This window comes from Salarias fasciatus, chromosome 3, assembly GCF_902148845.1.
Source record: "Salarias fasciatus chromosome 3, fSalaFa1.1, whole genome shotgun sequence".
Lineage (NCBI taxonomy): Eukaryota > Metazoa > Chordata > Actinopteri > Blenniiformes > Blenniidae > Salarias > Salarias fasciatus.
Window position 1 is genome coordinate 12,877,169 of NC_043747.1, and position 27,175 is coordinate 12,904,343.

At 44.0% G+C, this 27,175-nt stretch overlaps 1 protein-coding gene across 35 annotated transcripts in view; it reads left to right on the forward strand.

Annotated features, from left to right (window-relative positions):
* Positions 1-27,175, forward strand: part of LOC115386025 (receptor-type tyrosine-protein phosphatase delta) — a 355,926-nt gene that overhangs the window by 262,152 nt on the left and 66,599 nt on the right. For 20 of the 35 annotated variants that reach the window (XM_030088171.1, XM_030088173.1, XM_030088179.1 and 17 more), the window contains exons 10-11: positions 2,176-2,361; positions 27,021-27,166. In XM_030088171.1, the coding sequence (XP_029944031.1) occupies positions 2,259-2,361; positions 27,021-27,166 (249 nt within the window). In that variant the 5' untranslated portion in view covers positions 2,176-2,258. Of the gene's footprint in view, positions 1-2,175; positions 2,362-27,020; positions 27,170-27,175 lie in introns of all 35 variants that reach the window. The other 15 variants (XM_030088168.1, XM_030088177.1, XM_030088172.1 and 12 more) reach the window with 1 other exon arrangement.

The window sequence follows — 27,175 nt, forward strand, 5'->3', positions numbered from 1 at the left end:
CCTCCTTGCATGTGGTCACATGGCACAACCTCACTGGTGGTTACACAACATACAGATGGTTTTGTTTGCTTCTATCAGCATGTGTGTGTGTGTTGGTAAATGGGTGTGTGTGTGTGTGTGTGTGTGTGTGTGTGTGTGTGTGTGCGTGTGCTCACGCAGCGCGTGAACAGAGAAGGGGAGGGCTGCTGAGTACTGTTTCTTGTGCGCTGCCTAATGTCATGTCATTATGGAAATTCACACTTCATTAATTAACTCGAAGGCTATCACGTAGATTTGGCGGGGCAGATGCGTAAAACAATAACCCGGGGAGACGAGACGGCGGCACCTTCACCATGTACCGATCACACTGCAGCTTTTTTTTTTTTTTCACCCCGCCACCATGCACAGCTCAGGCTTTCTTCAATCCGGCTGATTCTAATCAAATTCGCCGTCGCTACAGACTCTACTCATGTGAAATTTTGTCCAGTCTCCTCAGATGTAGGTATATATGCATACGCGTTGTTGTGTTTGTGTGTGCTCGCGTGTGCTCGCGTGTGTCGACGGCGGCGTGAGCGGGGGATGAGATTGCCTCAAATTGATTCCCTTCGCCACACGTCCTCCGCTCTTACGCTTGCTACTGGCCCCGCGGCGCTTGGAGACAGGTAGTCGTGTCTATCTCCCCCCAACACAAATCGAGTGTGACAGGTGCGCTATCTTCCCGTCTTTTCTGCCATTTACAGCCCACAGAAATGAAAGAGGGAAAGCTCGGAGCGAGAAAGAGGATGATTGGTAACAGGGAAATGAGGTACTTTGTCATCATCGGGCCTAGTGATTGGGCTTACGGGGGCTCGCTTTTCCTTTTTTCCCTTTAGTGGGTGGCGGTCAAATCTGCAGATAAACAGTCCAATATAATATTATTTCTAGCAGAAGCATTTATATGCACAGTTCCACCCTCCTGAATGGACGGCTACAAAACCTAGACAAGCACAAAAAACCTGAAGAGATCCTACGTGGCGTGCGTTTGATCCCACGGCACATAAAGCGTCTGAAATGTCACGGTACGCGTGCGACGCGCAGACTGAACTGTGCCGGCTCTCGCAGCTGAAACAACAGCTTCCAGTGGAACAATGCCGGCAGAGGACTAGCTAAACTGCTAACCAGCAGTACAGTATGTCATCAAAGCTCACTCACTCGGATTAGCCGGGAGCCGTGTTATGAGCCCGAGACTACCGCAAAGCATCCATCACTAAGGATCAAGCTCTGGCTTAAGCAAATGGATGACAAGGGATAGAGCCAGTCTGCGGCTAATACTAGCTCACTGGATCGCATTGATTTTCACAGCCACGTCGTGGCCCTTCGATAAAAAAGCCTCAAAACGTGAATGGCCAGTCTGTCTTATGGATTTTATTTGTTGTTTGTGCAGTACTGAATAATCGTGTGTGTGTGTGTGTGTGTTGAAAACGAAGCTACTCCATCATTTTGTATGGGCACTTAGAGCGATTAAAGCATCTGCTGTGGAAGGAAATGTGGTGTAAGAAGCATGAATAAGTGCTCCACATGAATTGGTTTATTGAATATGTGCAAGATACACCAGTTTAACTAAAAGACAGGAGTTTTATTGTACATTTAAAAAAAAAAGAAAAAAAAAAGTCAAATTTGTACTGAACTCTGAAAAAGCTCTCTCCTCTACTGAATATTTCCGGTATATTCCGAGTCCTCTTCTACGCAGGAGAGGTGTTCTTTATGTGAAACAGATATCAACACTGATCTGAGAGGGACTTAAAATGTACTCTTATTATGCGGCATATTTAATTGGCGCTCGCGACCAAAGCTGTGAAGACAAAATCATATTAGCTCACTCTTTCATCTGTGTGGTTTTTTTTTTTCTTCTTTTTCTCCCTCGCGCTCTATCTTGCTCCTTCTCATGCACACGTGCACACGCATTGTGTGAAGTGACTATTCCATTTAGAGAACTGTCAGAACATACCCCGTGAGCACATCAGGCTCTTCCTATCCTCTGTCAGCTCCAGCCGAGGCTGTGTGGGGGTATGTCAGAAATGTGCAGGGATAGATAAAACCCATGGAGCCAAACAGCTTTGTTTCATTCAGTCTCTCTCTCCCTCTCTCTCTCTCTTTCCCCGCTCCCTCCTCACTTCTTCTCCCCTCTTTCTTCCCCTCTTCCTTTTCCTTACATAGGCTGTGAATACCCTGCATCTGAGAAATCAGACCAGACTGACTCACAGGGCTCTGTGAGCCAGTGCCACTGAGGCTGCCAAAGCATGCTGGTGCCAAGCTGTCCCACCATGCACAGAGCCAGACCCACGCTGCTGCTGCCGCTGCTGCTTGTCCTGGGTCTGCTCCTCCACCTCGCCGACGCTCAAAGTAAGTACCACCGCCGGCTTTCTCGTGGGCCTCCAGCGCGGTGTCCCGCCGGGCTGGGGGGACATAACGGGGCGGCAGGGGCGGGAGTGTGTTTGTGTTTTTTTTTTTTTTTTTTTTTTCCCTCTTACATGTCGTGTTTTTGTTTTGCTACAACATCATCAGGCACATTAATACTTAATGGAACACACTTGCAACCTAAATAAATACTTGATGAAATCCCTGAAACTTTCTCAGGCTTGTACAGGACCAAATGTGCAATTCAAGCACAACAAGCACATTCCATTAATAAATCTGACCCTCGCTGGATGAACTTATGACATCGAAACTAAGTTATTAGTGTTATCTTTTTATGCTTTTCAGCATCACTTGAACTAAATAAATTTGTTCTCTGACAGGAACTGGCAAACATACATGTTATACTAGATGAGCAGGAAGTGGAGAAACAAAGCTTTGTCCCCAGATCACATTCATTATGGTTTGTCTAATACGACTATTAAATCACACACAAGCTTTGCACATTTACTTCTGTCAGAAACACTCATATTCTGAATAAATGAAAGTAACTTTTGCCTTTTTTTCGAGACCTGGAAAGCAGAAATTGCCTGTGTTGTAACATGGAAGGGATTTACTTAAATGGCTCTCTCGACTCTGCAATATCTGACAACAAAATTGTTACGCCTGTCAAGAAACACCTAAAATGACTCTGTATCGACAGACATTTTGCGTGTATATCTCATTAAATGCACACCGTCCCTGAGAAATGGCACCATCTTTCTCGAAGGCCAACCTGCTGGCTTGCACAGATTATCTGCCAATTATACTGATGTGTACCCTATTTAGAGTAGACCGTATTCCTCTTTTCTGTTATTCATTTGTCAGATTTTTATCTGCACAGTCATAAAAGCAATATCTTGACCAATACATTGATGTGGGGAAAAAAAAAGAAAGAAAATCCAACAAGGATAATGATGTCTGAAGAAAGTGTTTAAATAGGATCTTTAAAATTCCTCAGTAGATTGATGACGCAGTTACCTCAGTCCATCCAGCTGAGTGTCGGTGGTCTATTGTGCTTTCAACTCCCCCCTCTCTCACACACACACACACACTTACTTCACAATGACCCATCTCTCCATCTCACTCTACCATCAGAATGTGTTCAAGTCCCTATTTTCCAGCTACTTCTTCCCTGCAATAAGCAGCAGAAATGCTCAGGCCTCAGCCAAGTCTCCCCTCCTATGAGAAATCTTTGGAATTGAGTTACTTGACATCAGACACCTGCCCATTGATGTGTGACAACAGTTTTCAAACCTCATTGAGCTCTGGTCCTACACTAAAGATCCCCCACCCCCCTTCTCCCCCCTTCTCTCCCCCCCCCCCCCCCCCCCTTTTACACTAAGATCCATGAATCATTAGCTTGTGGAGTCACTGTGGGATGAGTAAAACATTTTATTGCTCCCTTTTGCTCTGACTGAATCCCCTCTGTTCAAGCTGAATATCTCTGAATGAAGGGACCGTTCACCCAAGGTCACACACACACACACACACACACACACACACACACACACACACACACACCAGAGCCACGCAAAGTGAAATTGATGGCTGAGATTTTCCAACTTTGTGCTTGAGAAATGTTCCCTGCAATCTGCTCAAATGTGCTTTATTTTTCCTTCTCTACCTCCCGCCACATATGTCTCACAGCAGGGGGAGAGGCAAATTGTGAAATGTATTCTCCGTTTATCCCCCGTTTTATGTGCGGCTCCAGGATTTATTGACACAATTTAATTATAGGGCCTTCCCAAAACGGCATTAACGGTCGATAAACGTTACCATTGAGGGGGCTCTTCGGGAGCCATCTCTTCCACAGTCTACAGTGAATTTACATAGCAACGTTTGATGAAAAGAGACAAAGGGAAAAAAAAAAAAAATTAGAAAGGAATAAAATGGCACACATTTGCCCAAACCTTGCGTCAGGCAACTGTTTTGGTAAAACCTACACACACTGACAACAATGTGCACAAGTGCAGTCAATGGTTCCCAAACGCTGATGCCTCGGTACTCACCCCCCCCCTTCAAAACCCCTGTTCATTTCCTTCCTTTGGCTGTCTGGCCGCCGTCGGCAGCTGCTGCTGCAGCACACCCTACTTCTGCAGCTGTGCTCGGTCATCATTTCAAAGCCAAAACAAACTTATCATGAGGTAGCCACAGTGGCTGTCTGCTAATGACTGGACGGGTGTGTGGGAGTCGGGGAGGTCACGGGGATGAGGTGCGTGTCCTGTCTGCAGCTGAGGCGTAAGAGAGAGAGCCTGTTCATAGCCAGATCATCATGAGGCAGCAACACATTAGCTCTGGGATTTATACGTGTCCCTCTGTTCCCGCAGTGCCTGATCTCCCACATGCACGTACTTGTTCCTCCCTTTCCCAGCTTTCCTCCATTGTTTTCCCTCCTAATCGCTCTCTTGCCAATTTTTCGACTCATTTCTTATTTGGGCTTTTTTTTTTTTCTTCCTCCTTGTGTTTTTCCGCCTGCGCCTTTGTCTCTGCTGCACCTTCTCCCCTCGCTGTTTGGAAGCGGTGCAACAGCCCCCTTCCAGCGATTTGCAGGCTCCGTAATTTCCTCTGCCGTGCCGCGCCATGTGCGTTTCCACGCAGACAGTCTGGGGACCCTCTCTGCATGTGTGGTGTGCACCGGGGACCTCGGTGCACGCCGGTTTATTCCGTTCCAGACTAACCCCGCAGCACCCAAAAATCCACCTGCTTTCTCCAGAGGGAAAGCTGCCCTCTGCCGCCGCTCTGGATCCATTTGGGTGTGAGCTCGCCTCCGGCTGTGGACGTGGTGGAGGATATGAGACACGCGAGAGCAGAAAATGGCTGAGTCTGCCTGCTCAACAGATGGCACGGTCCTCAGAGCCAGTCCTGCTCGCCGCCCCGCACGGTGGACACTGCGGCCCCCTCTCTTAAGAAAAAAAAAAACGGCCAGTTGAGGAAACATTTGTTAAATTTGGTTTCTATTATTGCGCTAATGGGACTGCTACCACATCTTCCCCTCCGCTTTTGTTTACGAGGGAGACCTTTTGTAGCGGGGAGTCACATATTGGATTTAAAAATCACCTCAGAGGATTGTGCGGCTCAGTTTGTCTGTTTGGTCTGTGGGTTTGTTTTCACTCGGCCATTGTTTCGTCTCTGGCCTTCCGTCTTTGTTGCTCTCTCTCCCGCTCTCTCCCTCTCTCTCGTTTTCTCCTTCACCCTCGTCCCCCCTTGCTCTTCAAATGTGGCCCGTTTAATTTGTGTGGCAAATTGGGCTTGGCAATAGCTTGAAAGGGGGGCATAATTGTCCCCGGTGAGCCAAGGGGACGGAGCGTGAGGGAAGCAACAAACAATTTCTCTGTCTTTTGCTGAACAGTAATGCAGAAAGGAAGCATCTGAGATGAGAGGAAAGTCGGAAAGCATTAAACATCCCCACCTGGGCAGGGATAAAGCAGGCTGAAATTCTAGTGTGGGAACAAAATAACAAGGATGTTCATTACCATGATAGACTATTTGTTCCGTGAGCCCAGAAAACGATACGATGCTAAAACAAACAAGGAGTAAGAAGGTGGAAGGATTTCAACAGTCTGCAGCTCCAGAACTTCACTTCGATTCATTACAGAACAACAGCAGACACACATCAACTTGTAGATCAGCGACAGAGTTTGGCGAAATGAGCCAACTGATGAATAATAAAATATCTTATTAGCATGCATCACATTTATTAAAATATCCTGTTTATGTTAATTCTTTGCATTTTCATTACAATTTTTACTCATCAAAAAAACTTCATTTAATGCATGGTTTTGAAAAGAGTTAATGAATGATTCTTTATTAGCTCATTTTGCCAAGCTAAATTTATCCCTGAATCCAATAAAGTCTCTGCAGAACTGGAAACCCAACTTTCTGAGTCGTTTGCAGAGTTTTCTGGATTTCGGTGATCAAATCTCACATTAAAACCCCTTTTGAATAATATGCTGATTACTCATTTGACATTTGTAGGTAAAAGCAAGCGAATCCCACTCACTCTCCAGCCTGCTGGGGCCCCTACTGCGCTGAGCCACGTCGAACCTTGAGCCTAATAGCATTTTAAGTGATTCCTCCCATTTGACGTGGCTTTGGAAAACATGGAGACGTTGACACCTGAACCTCGTCTCTCTAGCTCATGCTTATTTACAAATAGGCTCACATACACCTCAACAAAGCACTTCCACAGTCTGCAAGCTTCTGATGTATGTGTGAGTTGAGCAATCAAAGATAAACCTCACGGGATGAAAACAGCAGATTGTCTATTGATGTGGCACCTTTTATGGGCCACCGCGATGCGAAGGAAAAGCCAAGATTCGCATAAAGGCGAGCGGGATTATCCACACTTCAAAGTAAAAGCTAAACGTCTATATTGCTACATGGGAAAATTGGTTGTTACAAGATGATAATGGCTTGTTGCTTTTGAATAAGAGATAATCTACAAATCTTTCCAAATGTAACAGTTGAGCTAATCCGATGCTACTTTCAGGATGTTCAATAGCGTGGAGGATCCAGGTTTGACTCCATGCTGTGGCAGATGGGCAGCAGATGTAAAAATGAGCCAAGTTTAACGTAATTAATTTGTTGTTTATGTCTACTCCATTCTTTCCTTTTGCTTCAGCAAATTGTCAGCGTGTTCATTAAAATATGCGCTAAAGCTCACGACTGTCCGCTGAGGAATTGTTTGTTGAGCGGCACTGCACTAATAATCAGCCGAGCATCTGCCGGCGTTATGGCGACTTCCAGTATTTCAGTGAGTGACTGAACTATGATCATTGCAATTTGTAGCAGTTTTTGTGTAGGATGTTCCAAAAAAAAACTGAATTATGAGTCTGTTGGGAGCAACAGAACGACATGCTTCCTTGCCGTTCACACACACTGATGAAGAGAGAAGTCCAAACACACTCATGTGCATAAAGACCCTCCGCACACTCGCGTTCACTTAATAGGTTCACCTTGTTGCAAGTCCAAAAGCTAATGATACTCCATTCCCCAGATGACATCGGGCTGTAATATGTGTGTTTTATGCATGCCTGGCCTAATATGAATTATTGTAAAATAGTGTTGTATTTGCATATAAGCTTCCGGGCTGTACTGAAATTAGCATTTTTACAACAGCTCAAATTAAATCCCTCTGCTTAATTTGCTTGCATGCTAATTTGATTTAAATTGAGTCTATTCCATTCCCTTTTATACTCATACCCACACAGAGCTAACATACAAACACAGCACACACACACACACACACACATACACTCGCAGTGTGTTGTACTCTTAAGAGCTGCAGCCTACATTCACCCCCCACACACACACTGCCGCTGAATTAGACACACACATAAACACACGAAGGGCTCACGTGTTCGTGTAGCCGCACGGAAAAAAAAAAAAAAAAAAAAAAAAGTCGTTGAGGGTTTGATCCAACTTTAAATCACTGTAATTCCCCGACTCCAGCGCCTCGTTCATCATTCTGCCGGACACTGCTCAAGTGGAAATCTCATTGTTGGCTCCACTCGTTCATTTCAAAATGTGTCTTAGCGCCGCACATCCTTAAGACCAGCATCAATGTCTGCGCGGAGACGCCATGCATCATGTTTGCACTTCAAATAAACGCGGTGAAAACACCTTTGGCTCCGAGTGCCAGCTCTTAATTACCATCTCGCTGTTTGGATGAAGACCTTGTGACGAGACTGTGAATTCTGAGATAAAACAATGTTATCAGTGCCATGCAAGATGCTTCTTGCTTGCAGGTTGAACGAAATTAGCAAGAATTCATTATCGTTTTCCTTCGTTGTAAATGCCTGTACCAACTCCTAGTCAACAATGTGCTGTGCAATTATGTTTAAAGGTTGAATCAGGCCCATTATTAACTCCACCAATGCCGATTTCTCCTGCAACTACGCCCAAGTGTATTATTTAAGGCCATTAGCCTCATCTATGGATTGCAGTCATTTTACCTCGCACTTAGACCACAGAATAGCACAAAAGCCAAGCAATTTTCATCACACTCCTGACCCTCCCACTCTCAAGAAAAGCAGATAATTACATACAATATGGAGATGTTGTACAAGCCCAGATGAAGGTAATTAAAGGCTACCCGCCAGTCACTAACGCTATATCTAAGTGCACTTACGTCTCCAAGACATAACTGGCTTGAAAATGGTAGAGCAATTTAACCGTTCTGTACCATTCATGTCTCAGAGTGGGAATATTGACAGAGCAAAAGCACCATAATCCAAATTGTAAATCCATTGGAGTGGCAATCAACAAATTCCCCAAACCCCTTTTTTTTTTTTTTTTTTTCTGGATCCATATATTTGAATACCTGCACACGGACCGCCGTGTCTGTCATACTGCGAAACGGTATTGATTTCACTCAGCCTGGCACCTCCTTATCTGTCCTTTGAGTGTTTAAGGGGCCAAAAAAAAAAAAAACAATTTTGCACCACACTGATGCATTGTGTCCTGGGTTTTTATACTTACACTCTCTCTGCTCTCTCACACAAAATATTTGCACAAAGGGTACCTTGTAGCATGTCTTTGAAGCCGGGATCAGCCAGCGAGCTGAACACGATGCCAGCTGTTTTGCATCTGCTGGGCTTTGATTGGCAAGATTGTGGCCGCGCTGGCGAACGTGCTAAATCTGATCACCCTTCACACGCCGTGCCAGTGAACTGTATAACAATGCAGGTGTTTCATGATGCTGCCACAGTGACAAGGCAGCAATTAATGGATTGATGGTGTAGCTGCTGCGCTGGGATTACTGGGCTCCTCAGGCCTGGAAATACACAAGCAGTGATGCAGCGTGCCGTATGAACAAAGAAACACAAAAAAATGTATCAGCTGAGCTGGATAGACTCATGAGCCACATTCTGTATTATGGTCCTTAAAGATCAAGATAAATGGCTATTTATTGTATGTGAGTCTAAAGATTTGCTGTGCTAGCTGTAGCTTCGCTACACTTCAGTCTATTTTATCCAAAAAAAATCAGGCCCACAGTCGTGTCTGAGCGAAATTTCAATCATGTTTTGGGAAAAACCTTGATGCTACAACTCGACAATTTAAGTAATTAATGCCAAATTTGTTCGTTGAGCAGTGTGTGTGAACCAGTATAACTCCTAGTTTCCCTTGAATTTCAACAGTTTGTCTCATATAACGGCAAAATTATTTATCAATTTTGTCTTTGTTGTGTTGATTTGGATATTTTTACTAGTGTCCTCAACCAACCGTCATTTTCCAAACAACTTTAACACTGAAATGGGTCAATTCACGTCAATTCATTAAGACAAGACAAGTCTGAGCTACTTGGCTGAATTATATCCAAAGAATAAAGAAGAAATGTTTGACATGAGGTCTGAGTTTTTTGTTTTTTGTTTTGTTTTTTGTTGCTCTTTGAGTCTATGCAACATTAATCTGTTGTATCTTCAAAACAAGCGCATTTAAACCCACAAGGCGCTTGCACGTCACCGTTTTTGCATCATTCTGCTCATTAATAAGTCCCTTGAAAACAAAAGCCACCTGGATGTTACTGAATGCATCAGTTTGTTTGGAGGAGTGAAGTCTTTACAGCCCAGATTTGTGTGCTTGGGGGAAAAGGGAGATCATGCTTTTGTGCTCCTTTTACACCGCACAACAGTCGATTATAAAAGCCTCTTTGAATTCCCTGCTTCAGACCTGGTGTGAGTGGAGTGTGTGTGCGTGTGTGCGGTTGTGTGTGTGGTCTTTGCATGTGTGCTCCTGTGGGGTAACACCTGGCTCTAGGCCTGAGCTTTGGTCTCACTCCAGGGGTCCTCGGAGTGCGACACATTGCACTGATCTCGGCGCAGCACATTTGTGTGCCTGTGGGGTATGTTGAGATTCTGCGGCGGGGTTAATGGTCTAAACCATTCATCTCCATGGAGCGCCTCGGGGCGATCTCTCAGTCCGAGCCAGAGAGCGCACATCCCCACCTTCTTTACCTACAGCGCTCTGCGGCGCTCGACGCAGATTGGGAATCTTTGCGCCTCCAGCTCGTCCTGTCACAGCTGATTTACATTCGGCGGTGTGAAGGAGTGAGCGCTCAAAGTCCGACTTTGGCGAGCGATCCCTCTCACCTAATACTCTCCAGCACACTACATCTGTCACTCTTTTCTGCTCCCCCCCCCACCCCCCACCCCACCGCCACCATCTCTCCTGTTTGTATGCTTGCACACTCATTAGCTCACTCTCTCGTGCACACTGCGCGACTTGCACTTTCCCCACTTTGGCTCCTCCGCACAACTAAATGAGTCATGCCATTTGAGGGACCGAGATTTATTGTGACACGCGGCTTCAGTGTGGTTTATTAGTTATGGCAAACGAGAGTGAAAGCCTCCATTTAGAGGTGGAAACGCTCTCACGCCACAGCGAGACCCAAAGGCTTTTCAAGTTGAAACTGAGCCAAGCCCGTGTTAATGGCACCGCGCTCTAAGTGCACATCCCGCCACAGCATGGATCATGGAATAAGCGAACTCACTTTCTCACACACACACACACACACACACACACACACACACACACACACACACACACACACACACACACACACACACACACACACACACACACACACACACACACACACACACACACACACACACACACACACACACACACACACACACACAATAACTGAAAGGTCCCTGGACACTTATGAGGTGTTTAGACAGCATCCATCATAACATCCATGAATAGTCTGTTTCCCGTTAGTTTTAATGCTCCCCTGGTACCGTTTCTCATGTCATTCATCATCCTCCCATCAGCTGATTAATTACAACAATCACTCCCATCACTTGAGTCACGACGAAGGATATTTCAAGTTAAGTGTGGATAATTAATGTACAACAAATAGGTAGGGTGACAGTGAAATACTAGAGTATTGATTCAAGATCTTATCTGGATTTCCTCTTCCCCTGCAAAATCTTTAAGGCCCCTGTCGGGACGCACGTGCAGTCCGAGACATTTCAGCACAAACTTTTAGTCTCGTTAGATTCACTCTTATTGAGTCCTCCCTGTTATCCGTTATTCCACTCATCCCTCCCACTTTTATCTCTCCCTCAGTTTGATAGTACAAGAGAGCACCGAGCAGACTCTGTGATGTCAGGATTTATGCCTACATGGATTTCTTTAAGTACACTTTCCAAATAAGATTTTCCCACTCTCCTCCCCGTGGCCCTCGGAGGGGAAGAAAATAACACATGATCAGAGAGTGTTGGAGACATCCCTTTCACTCCCTCAGTCTCCTTCCTGCCACTGCCTGGGTAAGACACAGATTTCACACCGCATGTTCTGCTGCCTCTCATTACATGGCACAATTTAATTGGCTGTGCTTCTCTCCCCGTTGCCGTTCGTCAAGGAAAAAATGGTCCTGGAAATGAGAGGCTGCAGATTTGCCATTAAATCCCACCGGGACGTCCGTATTTCCCCACTTTGGTTCAGTTAAGGCAATGGGGAGGAGTGCAGTAGATGTCGCTCAATTAACAAGTGAAATGCCTCCATGTTTTGGTGACTAATTGTTTGCAATTAACAGAAAACAGGTGCAATTTGAATGTCTTTCATAGTAACAGTATTAGCATTAAATCCCATCGAAGGTGTATTTAAGAGAAGAAAATTCAGTTCTTCTACTGCATCTAAGTACTATTATTGCTCTTGTAGGTTGTATAAATGGTCAGTCATTAGGTTTAATGCTCCTATTCCAGCAGATACATTATATGATGTGTATACATTCTCCAGTATATATAATATCTGCACATCTTAGGCTTAACATGTATTCACAGTCTGAGTAGCAAGCATGTATAAAAACAGCATTTTTGCACGCGCACACACACACACACACACACACACACACACACAAACACACACTGGACGTCTAATGGAAGCAGAAGAGAGACAATATAGCATCTCTGTAATAATATGCTTTCATTCTCCATTACGGCTGAAGAGCTACACCAATCAGATGGTATGAAAAATCCACTCGGACTGATGCCGGCCGCTGCTCGGTGGTAATAACTCTGCTGTATACACACATGCTCAGACGCTGCACCTTGGTTTTTTTTTTTTATTGATTATATTTTTCTTAACCAAAGACGTTAGCCAAAGTGAAATCAAATGAATAAAATGTGCAAATTGAATTTCAAGAAAACAGAAAACAACATCAAATTGGCCAACGATTAATGTGTGAACTGCTGGTGAAAATAAACGAGAAATGTGGTTTAAATAGATCAGAAAAGCCAAACAAAGGACACAAAGAAGGTTTAGATGTAGATTAACTAAAAACTGGAACGTGGATTGACTTTCAACGGGATTCAAACCAAATGAGGTGACAGGAATGAAGCACAATGAAGGCCAATATGTGGTACAAGGATTTCTTTTACTTTACTCCACTGCTTTGTCACTTTTTTCTTTTTTCTTTTTTTTTTTTAACAAAGCTGAAAGATAATTTCCAAAAGTAATCCTTGAGCCTACAACTTTAATCCTGCTGATATGATTAGGTTCCTGGCATCTTATGAAATGATCTCACCTCTTTTTATAAGGATCTGAAATTTGGTAATGAAAGTCAAAGGTAAACAGATTAAAGATATTGCAGTTTGGATTGAATGTCACATTTTGATCTTGTTTCGAGTCCCTTGTCATACACAATGGAGAAAAAAAAAAGAGTCAAGTTTTATCTCTAAAGTATGAGTCATTAATTTTAACTTCAACCAACTTCTTTCAAGACAGTCAAGAGAACAATCCAGTGTGAATGAAGTCAGCTGTTATTTATGTGTACATAAAGAAGCCCTAAAGCTTTCCATTGACTGTTTGTGACTCACCGTATTTTCTGTGTGACAAATGGCAACTGAAGCTTTTTCGGGGGGGGAGAATATAAATAATCTGTATCGTCCCTGCCAAGTAAGGAGAGTATGAAACATTCTGCGACAGACAGAAAAGCAATAAAGCAGGAGACTTGGTCGTAATTAGTTGGTTGCGTAGTGACTAAAACGATTCAGGGACGGAGATGAGAGTTACAATCACAGCAAACAAAAAAAGCAAAACAGAACCATGAGAGGGTATTCTTATCTCAGATGGCTGCTATCTTTGTAGAAGACAGCCACTTTTGTTTGGCCATACCTCATTGTGTGGCATCTTTGAAATCCACGAGGGCTTGTTACACCGCATTCATTTTGTTTCATCACTCGCACAAAAGCCCTGACTGACATTATTTGAGATAGTTTGTTTCAGGTACAATGAGAGTAATTATTCGGGGGTGCTTTGAGAACACAGGGTCCCGGCAGAAAGTAAGCAATATTACTGGCAATGATACGACATTACAACAAATTACTAATGAAAGCAGCACAAATACCTGAGTGGGTTTTGATGCCCACCCTGCAGTCCTCCCTGCCAGAGGGCCATCTCAGGACGCGTGACAGCCATGGCTTCTCGTTCAGCATAGTTCTGTGTATAGGTGTAAGAAAGAAACGCCGCCATTCCATTAGGCAACACCATCAAGGCATCTGCTTTGCTCCAGATTTGCTCTGAAGTGCAAAACAATCCCAAACATGGAGCCAGTTTATTTAGCGGCTATCTTCCCAGGCTCGTGTTGGAGGTAATGGTGTGGAGCCCACCGAGTCCCGATCTCAATACGATAGAATCTGCTCGGTGTAAGACCGAGAGAAAGATCCACATTCTGCTTCTGTATCGTGCTTGATTCAGCCTGTCTGCAAAATCTCCAAAAATAAGTGATATTTAAAGTTCACAGAGGAAAAAGTGTGCTGTATAAATACTCATTTCTGTATTATTCATTCAATTTATATTGAGCTAAGTGATAAAAAAAAACAAAACTTATTTTTTATGCATTCTTTGCAGCATTCACTTAACTTTTGTCAAACCTTTGTCAAGTATTTTACCAGGGGTTTTTTTTTTTTTGTTCATGTATATATTTGACATTTTTCACCTTAGAATATTTTGAATCGTAGACCTGAATGCATTTATTGTGACGGACGATAGACATGTCCAGGGTGTACTCTGCAATCACCCTTACTTAGTTGGAATTAGTTTCAGTGCTACGTTACCCTAAACAGGATATGAGGAGCACACAGGATGAGTGGATGGGTGCTTTTTATTAATTTCTAATTAAAGTCTGTTTCAATTGTGGACAAATTACCAAACCATAATGTAATGGAACCAACGGGACAGCGGTTGTCTACGTGTCTCCTAGAATGATTGATTAAAATAAATAAATAAAAAAACATGTTCCTGTTTACTGCAGACTTGGCAGTGCTCTCAGAAATCACCCTCTTTCCAATTGCCCTCTTGCACAAGGCTTCTCAAAAGGCAGATTTACCCTCTCAGTCGCTGCTCTACATCTGTACAAGATCTGGAAATATTGATTAAGCGATAATTAAATTGTCCACCCCAGCTTGATATAGATCATTAATTGCCCACTAATGCCCTCCTGACATTTTGTTGCATCGACTCAATACTGTTTGCAGGGGCGAGCCGATAATTATGACGCCTGGTATTCTTCATTTTGTCCCTAATGAGACCAATCAGAGTTGGCTTGACTTTTGCGCAAGAATTAAAAAGGAGTGAAAGGGAAGTGAGATGGAAGGATGGATTTTCTCTGATGAGCCATTACGGAGTGCTTCGGCCCTTATCACTGATATATTCCCCTGCTTTACAAGATCGTTTCTGTGCCGTGCAGGCTGAAAATCCTGATGTGTAATCATTGCGTTGTCAGGAAAAAAAAAAAAAAAATACTAACTGTCATAGTCTGTTGAGTCAAATCACATGAAAAGAGGACGTCTTTGGACAAACAACAGCACCACTAGGAGTGCTATAAATACAACGATGAGAAGGTGGTATGGGCATTGTGCCACATCGCTGCTTCGACTTCCTCACTGCCATCTGTGAGTGTTCCTCCTCTGGCATTCACACAAAGGCCTTTTGTGCATTTTTCGCCTTTGTCCCTGTTTGCTAGGTTTAATTAGGTTATTTACTTGAGCCTCACCTCCCAGTGTTTCATTATAGTGGGCACTGCAGATAGGGCTTCACACAGGGCAGGGGCAGATAAAAGTTAGGACAAAAGATGATAAATGTCGCGAGTGGGGACCGGAATGCAATCTGGCCGCCGCGATGCAGTGATGCTCTAATGGCTTCCCAGCAAGGAAGGTGGGGGTGGGGGGGGGGGGAAGGCACTGTCGAGATGGCAACGTGATAAATGGTGCTGGGACGGCTGTAAGGACTGTAGGCAAGACAAAGAAAAAGAAAAGAGTCATGGAAGGAGAGGGAAAAAACACAAGGATGACCACAAAATGGAATCTAATTAATCTAGACTTGGTTCCACCACTTGACAAATTCAGTGCAGAAGAAGAGGAAGGGAAATTGTTTTTAGGGATGTGTTCACCCACACCTCCTCCCCTCCCCCCCGCCCCCGGCCTCTTGCCAGCCTCTCTCCAGCCTCGGCACACCATTCTACTTTTTTGCACAGGTTGAAAAGGCGAGGGGACGTATGGGTTCTGACAGTGCTGCTGCACCTGTGGAATGATTAATGGCGGCGGACTCGTCTCGCACGCCGCAGAGTGAAAATAACAGCTCCAAAAACACACCAAGGAGAACTCTGCTATCAACATCATTCTTCTGCTATTTACTGCAACATTACACAAAAGTACCTTGATAAAAAAAAAAAAAAAAAGAAAGGTAAACAATAATCACTGCGGACCTTTTCTACAATTTCACTTAAAGTATGCAATATTGCATTTTCTTGTCCTGTATCAAACTCCAAGGTGGCGTCTGATTGGTCAATAAAGTGGATAAGATTTATTCTGTCCATTATGAACACGCAGTGATAGGGAAAGAGAGGGAAAGCCTCTCACATGGGGGCGAAGGAGCGGCTGAAGCGGTATCAGTGCTGATTGAGATGCGAGCTGAAGTGAAGTCGGTGCGTTTTAGATAAACAAGCGTTCAGGGGAGCTAATTGAACAGCCACGTTCAAGTTCCATTCGTATGCAGCAGGCTGTGCCCGTCCAGCTAATCTGCGGATGTAGATTTAACTTGAAATATCAATCGCAAACTGAAAGGTTCCTTTGTTTGCCTTTATGGTCTTCGAGCCATAACTGTGGTTCGATGCTATGAGAGGGGACACTTGATTGATGCACTCCAGCATCTGCCTCGGTCGGCTTTGTTGAAGTTGAGAAATTTGTCACTCTGTGCACTTTTTTTTTTATGCATTATGATTATAGTGTATTCCTAATACATGTACTAATACCACCTATTTTTACACTCTCTTCATCCATATAAAAAGCCAATAACCCTTTTCTGTAATTTCGATTGCTCTTTTAAAATAATCCTAATAAGGGTGACAAAATTAATTGTGAATTGTTCCCCCCCCCCCCCCCCCCCCCCCCACAATCATCAAGGAGATATTTGACCCCCAACTAGTTGACGACACACTCAAGCGTAATGTTAAAGCCCATAATTAAATGTAAAATCTGTACGGAATTTGTATTTACATGCACTTAATAGACACCCAAACACACACGCACACACACGTACTCACTTGCCCAGTGGACTAAAGCCCATTACTGCTGGCAAACATTTGCACTTGAAGCTGGCGCCTTTGTGTACCCGCTCACTCTGTCAACTGAGGCTCAGTTTGGCGAAGGGTGAAAAGGACTTCCAAGAAGACTCCGTCAGTCCAAAGGTCACATCTCCCATCCCTAACGCGTGCTGTGAGGAAGTGTTCCTCTTTTTCAGAAAGTCTGCCGTCGTCCTTCTGGCCTTCAAAAGCATAATGTATGATTAACCTCAAACGTATTCAGAAAGCTATCATAAGAAAAATATCACGAAGCAATTTGCTTGCTTCTTTTATTTGACGTTTCTTTCCTGTTTAAAGAAAATTCAGTTTGACTCATCCTCTGTGATTTCCTTTTACTTCCTTTGACAAATTTTGAGCCTGAACTCAACCAGAGTGGGATGATTCACCCTCCTGATTGCGCTGCATTTAATTACCAAAGTGATCCGCTCATTTCCAATGTTTCGGCAGTGACAAGATATTTTGACTCGTCACAAGATAGAAGCGCAGACTCAATGGAAAACCGGGGCTACGTTGAAAAGAGAGAGCCGGGAGACAGGATGCGTAATACTATAGCTCCGGCGTACACAAATGTATGGTAACAGGTTGATGATGACGAGCGGCGTGAATGTGAATGCCTCTTTAAAATGTGGCTAAAAGGCTGAGTGTCTCGCAGCACCCACACACTGTAAACAGACAGTCATACTCTTTACACTTCTCATCACAAAATGAATCACCCCCCACACACAAACACACACACACACACACACACACACACACACAAGACCGAGCCTTCCAGAAATGATCTGAAGCACTTAATTTTTACTGGATTATTTTAATTATGCCCCCTGAGGATTCTTGTTTTTTTGCTCCTGGGGTGACATTGCGCTGCTTCCAAGTGAAAGCCCCATACGCCGGGCTTGACCCTGATACCACCCTCCCTCATTTGTTCCCCATCTGTAGCTCTTCAAAGACACAACCGCACACGCAAGCTGTGCCGTTTTCATCAGGGGCGTCGCAATTAGCAGTCCAAAGACCGCAACTTAGACTTGCTGCATGCGGTTTTGTTGGAGACGTTAATAACGTTGTTTATCTTCACAAGTGAAGCCGCTGATACACAGCGAACTTGGTGTCCAGCGCGCCGCAGAAGTTAATCAAACTCATTGCTACACTGAGCATACCGTAAGACATTCTTGTCAAATGAATGGTATTTTGAAATTGAAAAGCTGCTGAGAGAAAATTGTCATAAAATATCCATAAAATGACATATCATAACATAATTGCGATAAATATAAATTAAAAAGCTCGGAAACTAATGAGCTGTCAGGTTACACCTTTAAGTGCAAGTTCAGGTAAATGCTGCTTCTACATGACTGAATCTTCAAAGAAAAATCTCACATTTGATTCAATATTTTATCACTTGACGGCTTTTAATTAAACATATTATTCTTTAGCTGTAACCCATGTGTTAGACCTTCATTGAAAGTACTTTCTGGTCTTTTGTCATGTTAGTATCAATATCAATCACAATATGTTATGATTTTGTATTTTCAACCATTTTTATGTATGTGTTCAATAAATTAACTTCCACATTTTATTTTTGTGTAACTGAATTCAAACTATTTTTTAAATGAAACTGGAAAAGCTTATTTTGACTTGAACAATCTTACTATGATTTTTCTCTCTTTATATGCGTTGATTTTCATTCCCAGCTGTATAAAATGAATGTCCTGTGAAAGGTCACTCGAGTCCTGTGTGTGTGGAACCTCCCTGCTTTACCTTTGGCTTTGTAATGGATGTTCTGGGTCATGCCTATAGCTGAGTGTGTTCAGGGTTTCATTATGTATTTGCTTTTTATTTAGATCATGAAAATACTATGTGGACTTGAGAAGCTGCGAGAATGGGATGCAAACATGGAGAAATCAGGATTAAGGACCCAATTATACTGTTTTTTTTGTTTTTTTTGCTTGTTTTTTTGAAAGGTGGGTTTAGGTGTAAGCCCATGTGCTCAACTTAGGAACATTTGAACGAGTGCTTTGCTGCTGAGAGCAAGCCAGTTGTCATCTTGCAGGATTGCTGGAGCATGAGCTAGTTTCCCTGTAAGCGCCTGAGAAAACATAGTGCAGGGAACGTGTCGCTTCTTACGGGCCGACAACTGGCATCCATCGGAAATGGCTTGGCACTGCTTATCCATAAAATTAGAGTCTGTTTAAATATACAGTGTCGAATCCGTGGAATGATTTGCGACATAATCCATCTCTGCTCCTATGGAGACAAATATGAGGCAAGCTTTTCCGCTCCGTGGTCGAGGGCAAAGACAATTATGTGAAGTTTACGTTATAAAGAATTGGGAGCGGCCCAGCCTTACTGTAATTCTCTCTTACTTTGAGCCTGTTGAATTTGTTGCTTATTTGATTTTCCATTCTGCTTTTTCCATCAATATCTTGTGATTTCTGGGACATGCAGTAGAAAGACCACTGCTTTGGAGATTGCCATCGGCGTCGGGCCCCCGTCGCTGATATTTTCTTATCAATCTCACATAAAAATGTACGTCATGTGTGTGCTGAAGTATCAGAAATGACACAGTCATGTCGCCCCCGCTATCTGCACATGTCATTACATTGGCGGTAATCCGACATGGTCAAAGACTGTTTATCACTTTTGCCATTTTTAACATCTTTTCAAGTCTGTGCAGCCCGGGGCTGATAACTACTGGCCATTTTGCTGCAGCACTGCCATTTAATGAATCGTTCCATTGCCTAGTGGATAACAGAATGAACGAATGGCTTTCTGTGTTAGTGGCTGCCACAGCCTATCCTATCAGATAATTAACTTTTTGCAAATAGACTGCACTGACTACCAAACAGAGTAAGCCAGCACAATTAGAATTACTTATCTGTGTTCTTTCTTTTTTTTTTTTTTTTTTCCCCCCTCCCAGACGTTAGAGGAAAAACAAACAAGACAAACAAATCCAAATTTCATACTTCTTGCTTGACTGTTTTCTCCTCGAATGGTCACACACGAATTGGCCCCAGATTTGTGTATTCATACACAAATGAACAAATAATGAATGAGCAGAGATGAAAATGAGGTCTTATTGAAAGTGAAGCCTCTGTATTATTTTGCACTGGTGTTTGACAGCCTCACTTCAGATGATCAGGAATTTCCAACAGTGGGGTCGAGTGTTCCCCACCTGGCTCCCTTTTCACTCCTTTAGTCTTTTTCGATTTATTTATTTATTTACTCCCCGCGTCATCGGCGCACTCTCTCACCAGACAGTGGCGCAATTCAATATTTATGCGTTTCCTTCTGTTTGGTTTCCACCGCAAAGGGATGTGGGCTTTTTCATGTGTCTGATTTGCCACAGCAGCGATTCGGTTCCAGCTTTTAAAGCGTCGGGGGCCGTTTGAACAAAGCCATCTGTTTGAGTGGGCCGTTTTATTAAGTGACAAACTGGATGCCTCTACCTCGCTAATGTGTCCCGTGGGAGACGGTTGTAGCTTGTGTTCATGAGCGTGTCTGGTCGAGAGACAAACACGTGAATGGAGAGAGGAAGAGAAAAAAAAAAGGAAGGGGGGGGAGGGAAGGCGGTAATAACGTAACACACCTCAGAAGGGACGGCATGGGCAATGCAGCCGTCAATCCACAGCTGAAAGGGTTTTTTGCCTTTATGAATCTGCAATGGTGTTTGAATTTGGAGCCTTTCAGCTCCCATCTTATCACATGAAACGCGGGCCAAGACGCTCGGCGCTGTTCCATAAATAATCATTTATACTTTTTTAATGGAACCTTATGCAATTTCTCTTGTCCCACATCCCGCAATTTATTAATGTCACCCCCCCCAACGCAGCAAGAAGATTCTAACATTTGTGTGTGTGTGTATGTGTGTTATTGCTTGTGCACGTCTGGAGCAGTCCCCCCCCCCCACCACCGTCTTGTCAGAAAATCTGTCAGTGCATTGAATGTGGGACAAGAGCATTAGCCATTCCTTTTGAAAACCTCGGCTGTTGTCTGTGCAAAAGTGCCCTTACTCCTGCAGAGTTATAGCCAGAAGCTCCGGCCTTCCATAGAAGTGCCGCTGAGCATGAGTAATACACACTGACTGAGGTTAAGGAACGTCCCAGTGGAGGATGATTTTTTTTTTTTTTTTTTGCAACCTTAGTCACTGGGCTGAATATTTTCCGCGAGAAGAATACACCTGTGAGTTTACGTATTATAATGCATGCTGTAGTTTTCCTGCCTTTGAAGCCCTGTTGCAAGTGATGATATGCATTTATTTATTCACCGGAGACTCTCTGCAGCTTTAGAGCCGAATGAGAGACCCTGACCCCATTGCCGAACGGACCTGCATCTCCAGTGTCCACGTGCAAGTCTCAATATTAATGTGTCATTAAGCTGCATTCTTGTATATTCTATTGAATTAGTTTTACATAATGACTGTTTGGAATTTTGCTTGGAGAGCACATTTAAGCTGTGGGGAAGGGGGAGCAGTGTGGGAGAAGGCTTGTATTATGAACTTCATTATGTGTGACAAGCAGCACAATATTGATGGAGGAGCGGGTCCCGATCATTGCACTGCATTAAAACCTCTGCAGTGAATTAATGTACTATTCCTGATCCAGTAATTAACAATCATTCGGGGGCCATATCCCTTTTCAAGTAATCACTAATTGCAATAAGAATTTCAGATTCCATTTAAGGCAAGATTACCGATGAGCATGCAATGCAAATCAGCCCAACAGTTCTAATTAAGCTCCAATTCTTTCCCCTTCCTTCTCTCTGCCCAGAGCCTTTGTCAGCACATGCAATGTGGAGTTTGTTTCCTCCGCATTACAAAAGACACATTTTTATCGTAATGCTGCAGATAGAGCTGTGAAGTACCCCAAGAAATTTGTTTCTGGTTGTGTTTGTTCCATTGATTAGCATGTGTGGTTTATCTTCGCTCTCATTTTCTATTTTTTTTTGTTTTTCTTTCCCTTATTGTTTACCTCTGCGTCTGTGCGTCAGCGTAACTACAGTCTGTCTCCGTTTGGCATGGGGTCAGATGTTTCTGAACTCTGCTCAGACAGTTAATTAATCCATAGAGAGGTGCGGCTCTTTAAGCCACACGTACATTAACTGCTCCTACCACAGCCAACAGACTCACCCCACTGCACCTTTCTTTTATTCAAATACCATTAAAATAATATCGCTCCAATTGACTTTTTGAGTGCTTAAAGGATTATATGGAAGCAAATGTGCGAGGCATATACACACTACATGTGACTTTGTACCCCCCTCTCGACACCGGCTGCTCCTTTCAGTCCGATTCACGTTCCCCGCCGCTATTGTGACAATTCATCAATATCACAGGACTGATATGCTGCGGCTTAAAGATGTCGAATGAGGTTAATGGCATCTTTAAATGCTCCTTTCTTCCCCTCATGTGTCCAAAATGGAGCGGGGTATTTGCAGACTGCCACCCAATGTGTTAGGATTAATTACCGCCCTCCGCAGCCCCACCTCACCCCTGCAAGTTAAAGATTCAGAGAGGAAATGGCCCCTTTCATGCAAATGAAATTGAATATGTCAGTCAGAATAATTGTGAAAACCGAGCCGTCTTGAAATGGTGTCTGTTCAGAAAAGAGGCTCCAGCTGAAAGTCGGTTTATTAATGTTCCTCTCTCTCCACTCTTTGATTCATGCTCTTTAATGGCTTGGCGGATCAAACTTAAGTCTAACAGTCGCGTCCTGATGGCTTGGAAATGTTTTGGCCGTTGTGAAAGGGGCCGGGACTCGGATCAGTTTTTCAGACCAGTATTTAAACGCGATGTTTGGCTGGGAGTTAGGCCTCTGTCAGACACGTCTTGGGGTGAATGCATACACACAAGCTGCTCTGCAACCCGCCGCTGCAGCAGCGGCGTCTCTCGCTCTCCCACGGCCCTCGGTTATACTGCCCACCCGAGTTATAGACTGTGACCCTGTAACAGGTAGCTGGAGCGGAAACTTTATGCGGCGCTTCCGCGCACCAAGAACACAAGGTCAAGCTGGCAATATCCTCCTTTCTGGAGTGTCTCAAGGTTTAAATTAATGACCTGATAATTCAGAGTGGAATATTTATATTCAGATTTGCTTTTCTAATTTAGCTTTGCTTTGTTTTTATTTCATGAACACATTCCCAATTGGTTTTTTTGGCAAAACAAATAACACCCCCGTACATGACATTTAGGCTTTTATTTTGTCATTTGTTGTTATTTTTGTAAATAGAACAAGGATTATTATTTTGTTCGCTGACCTCTTCGCTGCTGACAGACATGTACATGGGGCTTTGTCCTTTCTGAAAGGGGTCTGTCCGCACAGTAATCAAATTAGAAATACCCACTTTGTCTTTCTCTGTTATTAAAAATGTTCCACACATTTTTTTTTAGTTCTGAGTACTTAACTAACAAGGGGGATGGGCTGACTGGAGAACAGTGTGGTGAATGTGAGCTTTGGCATTTGTACGAGTTAAAAAAAAAGGACATTTAACCTTCAGTTGGGGTTAAAAAAGGCCAAAGTGTGACTGTTCCAGTGTGAAAATGTCATTTTTTGGGGATAATCAGCTGAACCAACCCAACCAATATATCAGTTTACTGTGTGAAAGGTTGTGTGATCATTTTAAAACCTAAGAAAGGGCAAGTCCATATACAGTAGCACGGAGTGTAAAAAAAAATTCCATGGTCTTCCCACTTTGTTAAAGGCCTCCAGTTTTCATTTATGGGAAGCTATTAAAATTAGATATTTAAAGTCATGAAAGAGTCTGCCCACTCAGCCCTGTGGACATGGATGTTCTGAAGAAGAGAAAAGGCGTTCACTCAGACACCAATTTACTAACATGGCATGGATCCATGGAGAAAGAAAAAAAAAAAAAAGAAGAGTGGTGGGATGTGATGAAGACCCTCTTCCTGTTCTCCAGGAATAATTGAGCAAGGTTATTGAAAGACCTTGAGGGAGGGCGGGCGGGCACAGACCCATGTCACAAACCCTTCCGATTGAGACGGGCTTTACGCTTCTCATTTGTTTGCTGGTGACAGCTTAGCACTGGATTACCAGGTGCCTGTTCGTGGTATTAATTCACGCAGATTGTGGCAGCCTCTCAGAGGACACGCGCACACATGCGGGCAGAATAAACAGAGATCTGTTCATTTATTTTATAGTCACTTTCACAAACAACGTCTTCACAGCCTTCCCAATACTGAGTCATGATTACAAGTTAAACGGTAAATGCTTCGACTGTCTTACTGCCGGAGCTTTGATGCTGTAATGAAAATTGTCAACGGGACCAAATCGGGCTTCTTTTCTCTCTTCATGGTGAGTGAATTTAGTGCAATGTCTGTTCATAGACCGTGACTTTTTATTTGCTGCTGAGGTTCTGGTTGCTGTTTTGTTCGGACAAACCCGAGGTTTCAATCAGCCTCGCTCTACCTGGAGCCATACGGGTCCACCAAAATGGATGTTTGTCTGCGGCGGACCTAAAATGGGGGGTATGATGGTGATATCAGCGGCCATGTCTGTGAAAACACCATTACCTCCGTGTCACGCCTCAATCACTCCCCATTGTGCGATGACTCCTCGCTCCCCACCCCCCCAACACACACTCTTCCCCCTCACCTCCAGTGCTGATCTCCCCCTACACGTCGTGGAAGTCTATTACAGCCGGCATAGGGAGACGCAGCGAGCCATAATGAATGGCCCCGGAGCGAAAACAGCCCCAATAGCATATCAATTACCCATCAGCACCCTCTTGGCTGGGCGCCAGTGTGCACCACACCCCGGCCAAGTCGATGAGATAAGGTGCAAATGCAGATATAATGGTGCTTTTTTTTTTTTTTTCCCCCGCCGCGTACAAATTACACAGCGTCAGCCTCTGCTGCCCACCTGTCGGATCGGTTAGCAGGTGAATGGGAGAAAAATCAAGAGATGCGTCTGCGTACCGGGGTGTCTGTTAGTGCGTCTGCACACTCAAGGCTGCGCGCATGACATGAAGGAAATCGGGTGATTTCCCAGCCTCATTTGCCCAGTGGAAGCCCAGCTGCTCGCCTGTTTATCTCGCCGCCCTTTTGATTGCTGGCCACACATCTTGTATCACCTCTCCGCGAATCCCGCAGGTTAATTTGTCCCTCAATCGCAGCGTCGCCGCCATCGCCGCTGTCGCTGCTGCTGCTGCTGCTGCTGCTGCTGGGTAGTCCAATCTGGGAGGGGAAGTCGGGCCACGCGCAGGCAGGCAGGCACGCGAACAAGCACAATCACACATTCTCACACTCACAGATGAGGTGATTCAGATGGTTGGCATTACCGCAGCTGTGTGGCCCCTAATGGCCCGCTGAAGTGATTGATAAAAGGCAAACAGTTGCTCTGCGGGGGGACAGATGGGGCTGCACCTCCCACTGAAGCTGGCAGTCGAGGTTTTGGCAGACAAAATCTGTGACGGAGGAAGGGGAGGGGGGACTTAGCAATATGACTTTATTGCTATTGAAGTTATAAGACCCTTGATCATCACGCAAAAAGCTGGACCGTAAATCTCACAATCAAAACCTCATCAAAGGGAGACGGGTTTCTTTGATTACTAATCACTCTCACGTGTTTTGATTTTACCTCCGAATGTAATGGAAACGTCAGCTCGTGAGCAGCAGCTGATTGTTCTTCACAGGAGGAGAGAAAGGCAGAGACAGAACTCTTAGAAATTGGAGTAAAAAGATAATTTTTCTTATAAGGGCTGACAAGGCCTGAATTATACGGGAGGAATTATGTTTAATGCAGTTCTAAAAAAAAAAAGCTCACTGCAGAAACCCTTATTTCTGTGGAAATCCGAGAGAGAAAGAGAGAGAGAGAGAGAAAGAGAGATGTCCGTGTCTTGTCCACACAAAGCAAACACTGTTCCGTCGGGGTATCCTCTCATTCTCTCACCTCCACTCCCCTGCATTTTTCGCATTTTTGATCCTCATTTCCTTTACAGTTGACTTGTTGTGTTGAAGTAAGGGACCAATTAGGACGAACACAACGCTCGCATTGACAGTCAGGGCATTTCAAAGCACTTATCAGGTGCCCGTGTCTCATTTGCGTTTGGAACCAACAATACCGTTCCAACTGCTGGTTTTCTGCAGATTAACGTCCGCGGCCGAACTCATCACGTCTCTGGGTTGCCTAAAATCTCTTCTAAAAATGTCACTGTGTGTTATTACAACCAACGGACATCGGCATGGTGTGTATCCGGTGGCGAAGCACGCTCACAGCGTGATGGGTAACAGCTTGTTAAGACCGATAGCTTCTGGCTGATGGCACAGAAAGAGGCAGTTCACAAACAATCAGAGTTTAGAGTTTATCTTCCTTCTGACAGGTTTTTTTTTTTTCCCCCTCATTTAGCGTAATTACAAATTAGTTATTCACTGACAATAAACCAGAATTACTGCCTAATTGCAAAGTCAAGCAGTCAAGAAAATACAGAAGTAAATTGCTTTGTAACCTTGTTTGCAAGCAGCAGAACTGGCACATGCCCTCAGCTTGCATTCGCTGAATTTATTATGCGGCGGTATCACGTTGTCATCACAATAACACTGTTTATAGCTGCAGACGTAAGAGGCTAATCATACTCAGACACTTTTTTTTTTTTTTTTTTTTTTTGCTTTTTCAGCTGATATCACAGACATCCCAACCCAAATTTCCTTCCCGGAAACAAATCCCCATAAGTCTCTCTCGATCATCATCCGGTGTCGATTTGAGACCCTGGTACTTCCTGGGTCAAGTGAAAACCTTTTGTCCATTTTGCTCTCTGGTCCTTTCACTTCTGATCTCAGTCGCTGATCATCTGTTCCTACTTGTGTAATAAAGTCAGCATAATCTCCTGTCTTGATCTCCAAATACAATCCTCTTAAAAGCCACATGCTGAAATCTGCAACTTTGTTGCTTTCCAGTGTGTGTGTGTGTGGCTTGATAAGAGAGATTAATTGCTCTGTCTGGAGTGTTTAGCATGCTCACTAACCATTTCTCCTCGTCTTTTTCTTTCTCTTCCTGTCTCTCTCCAGCACCACCAAAGTTTTTAAGAACCCCCAATGACCAAACAGGCGTGCAGGGAGGCGTGGCATCCTTCATCTGCCAAGCGACAGGAGATCCACGGCCGAAGATCGTGTGGAACAAGAAGGGGAAGAAAGTCAGCAACCAGAGATTTGAGGTATTAGGT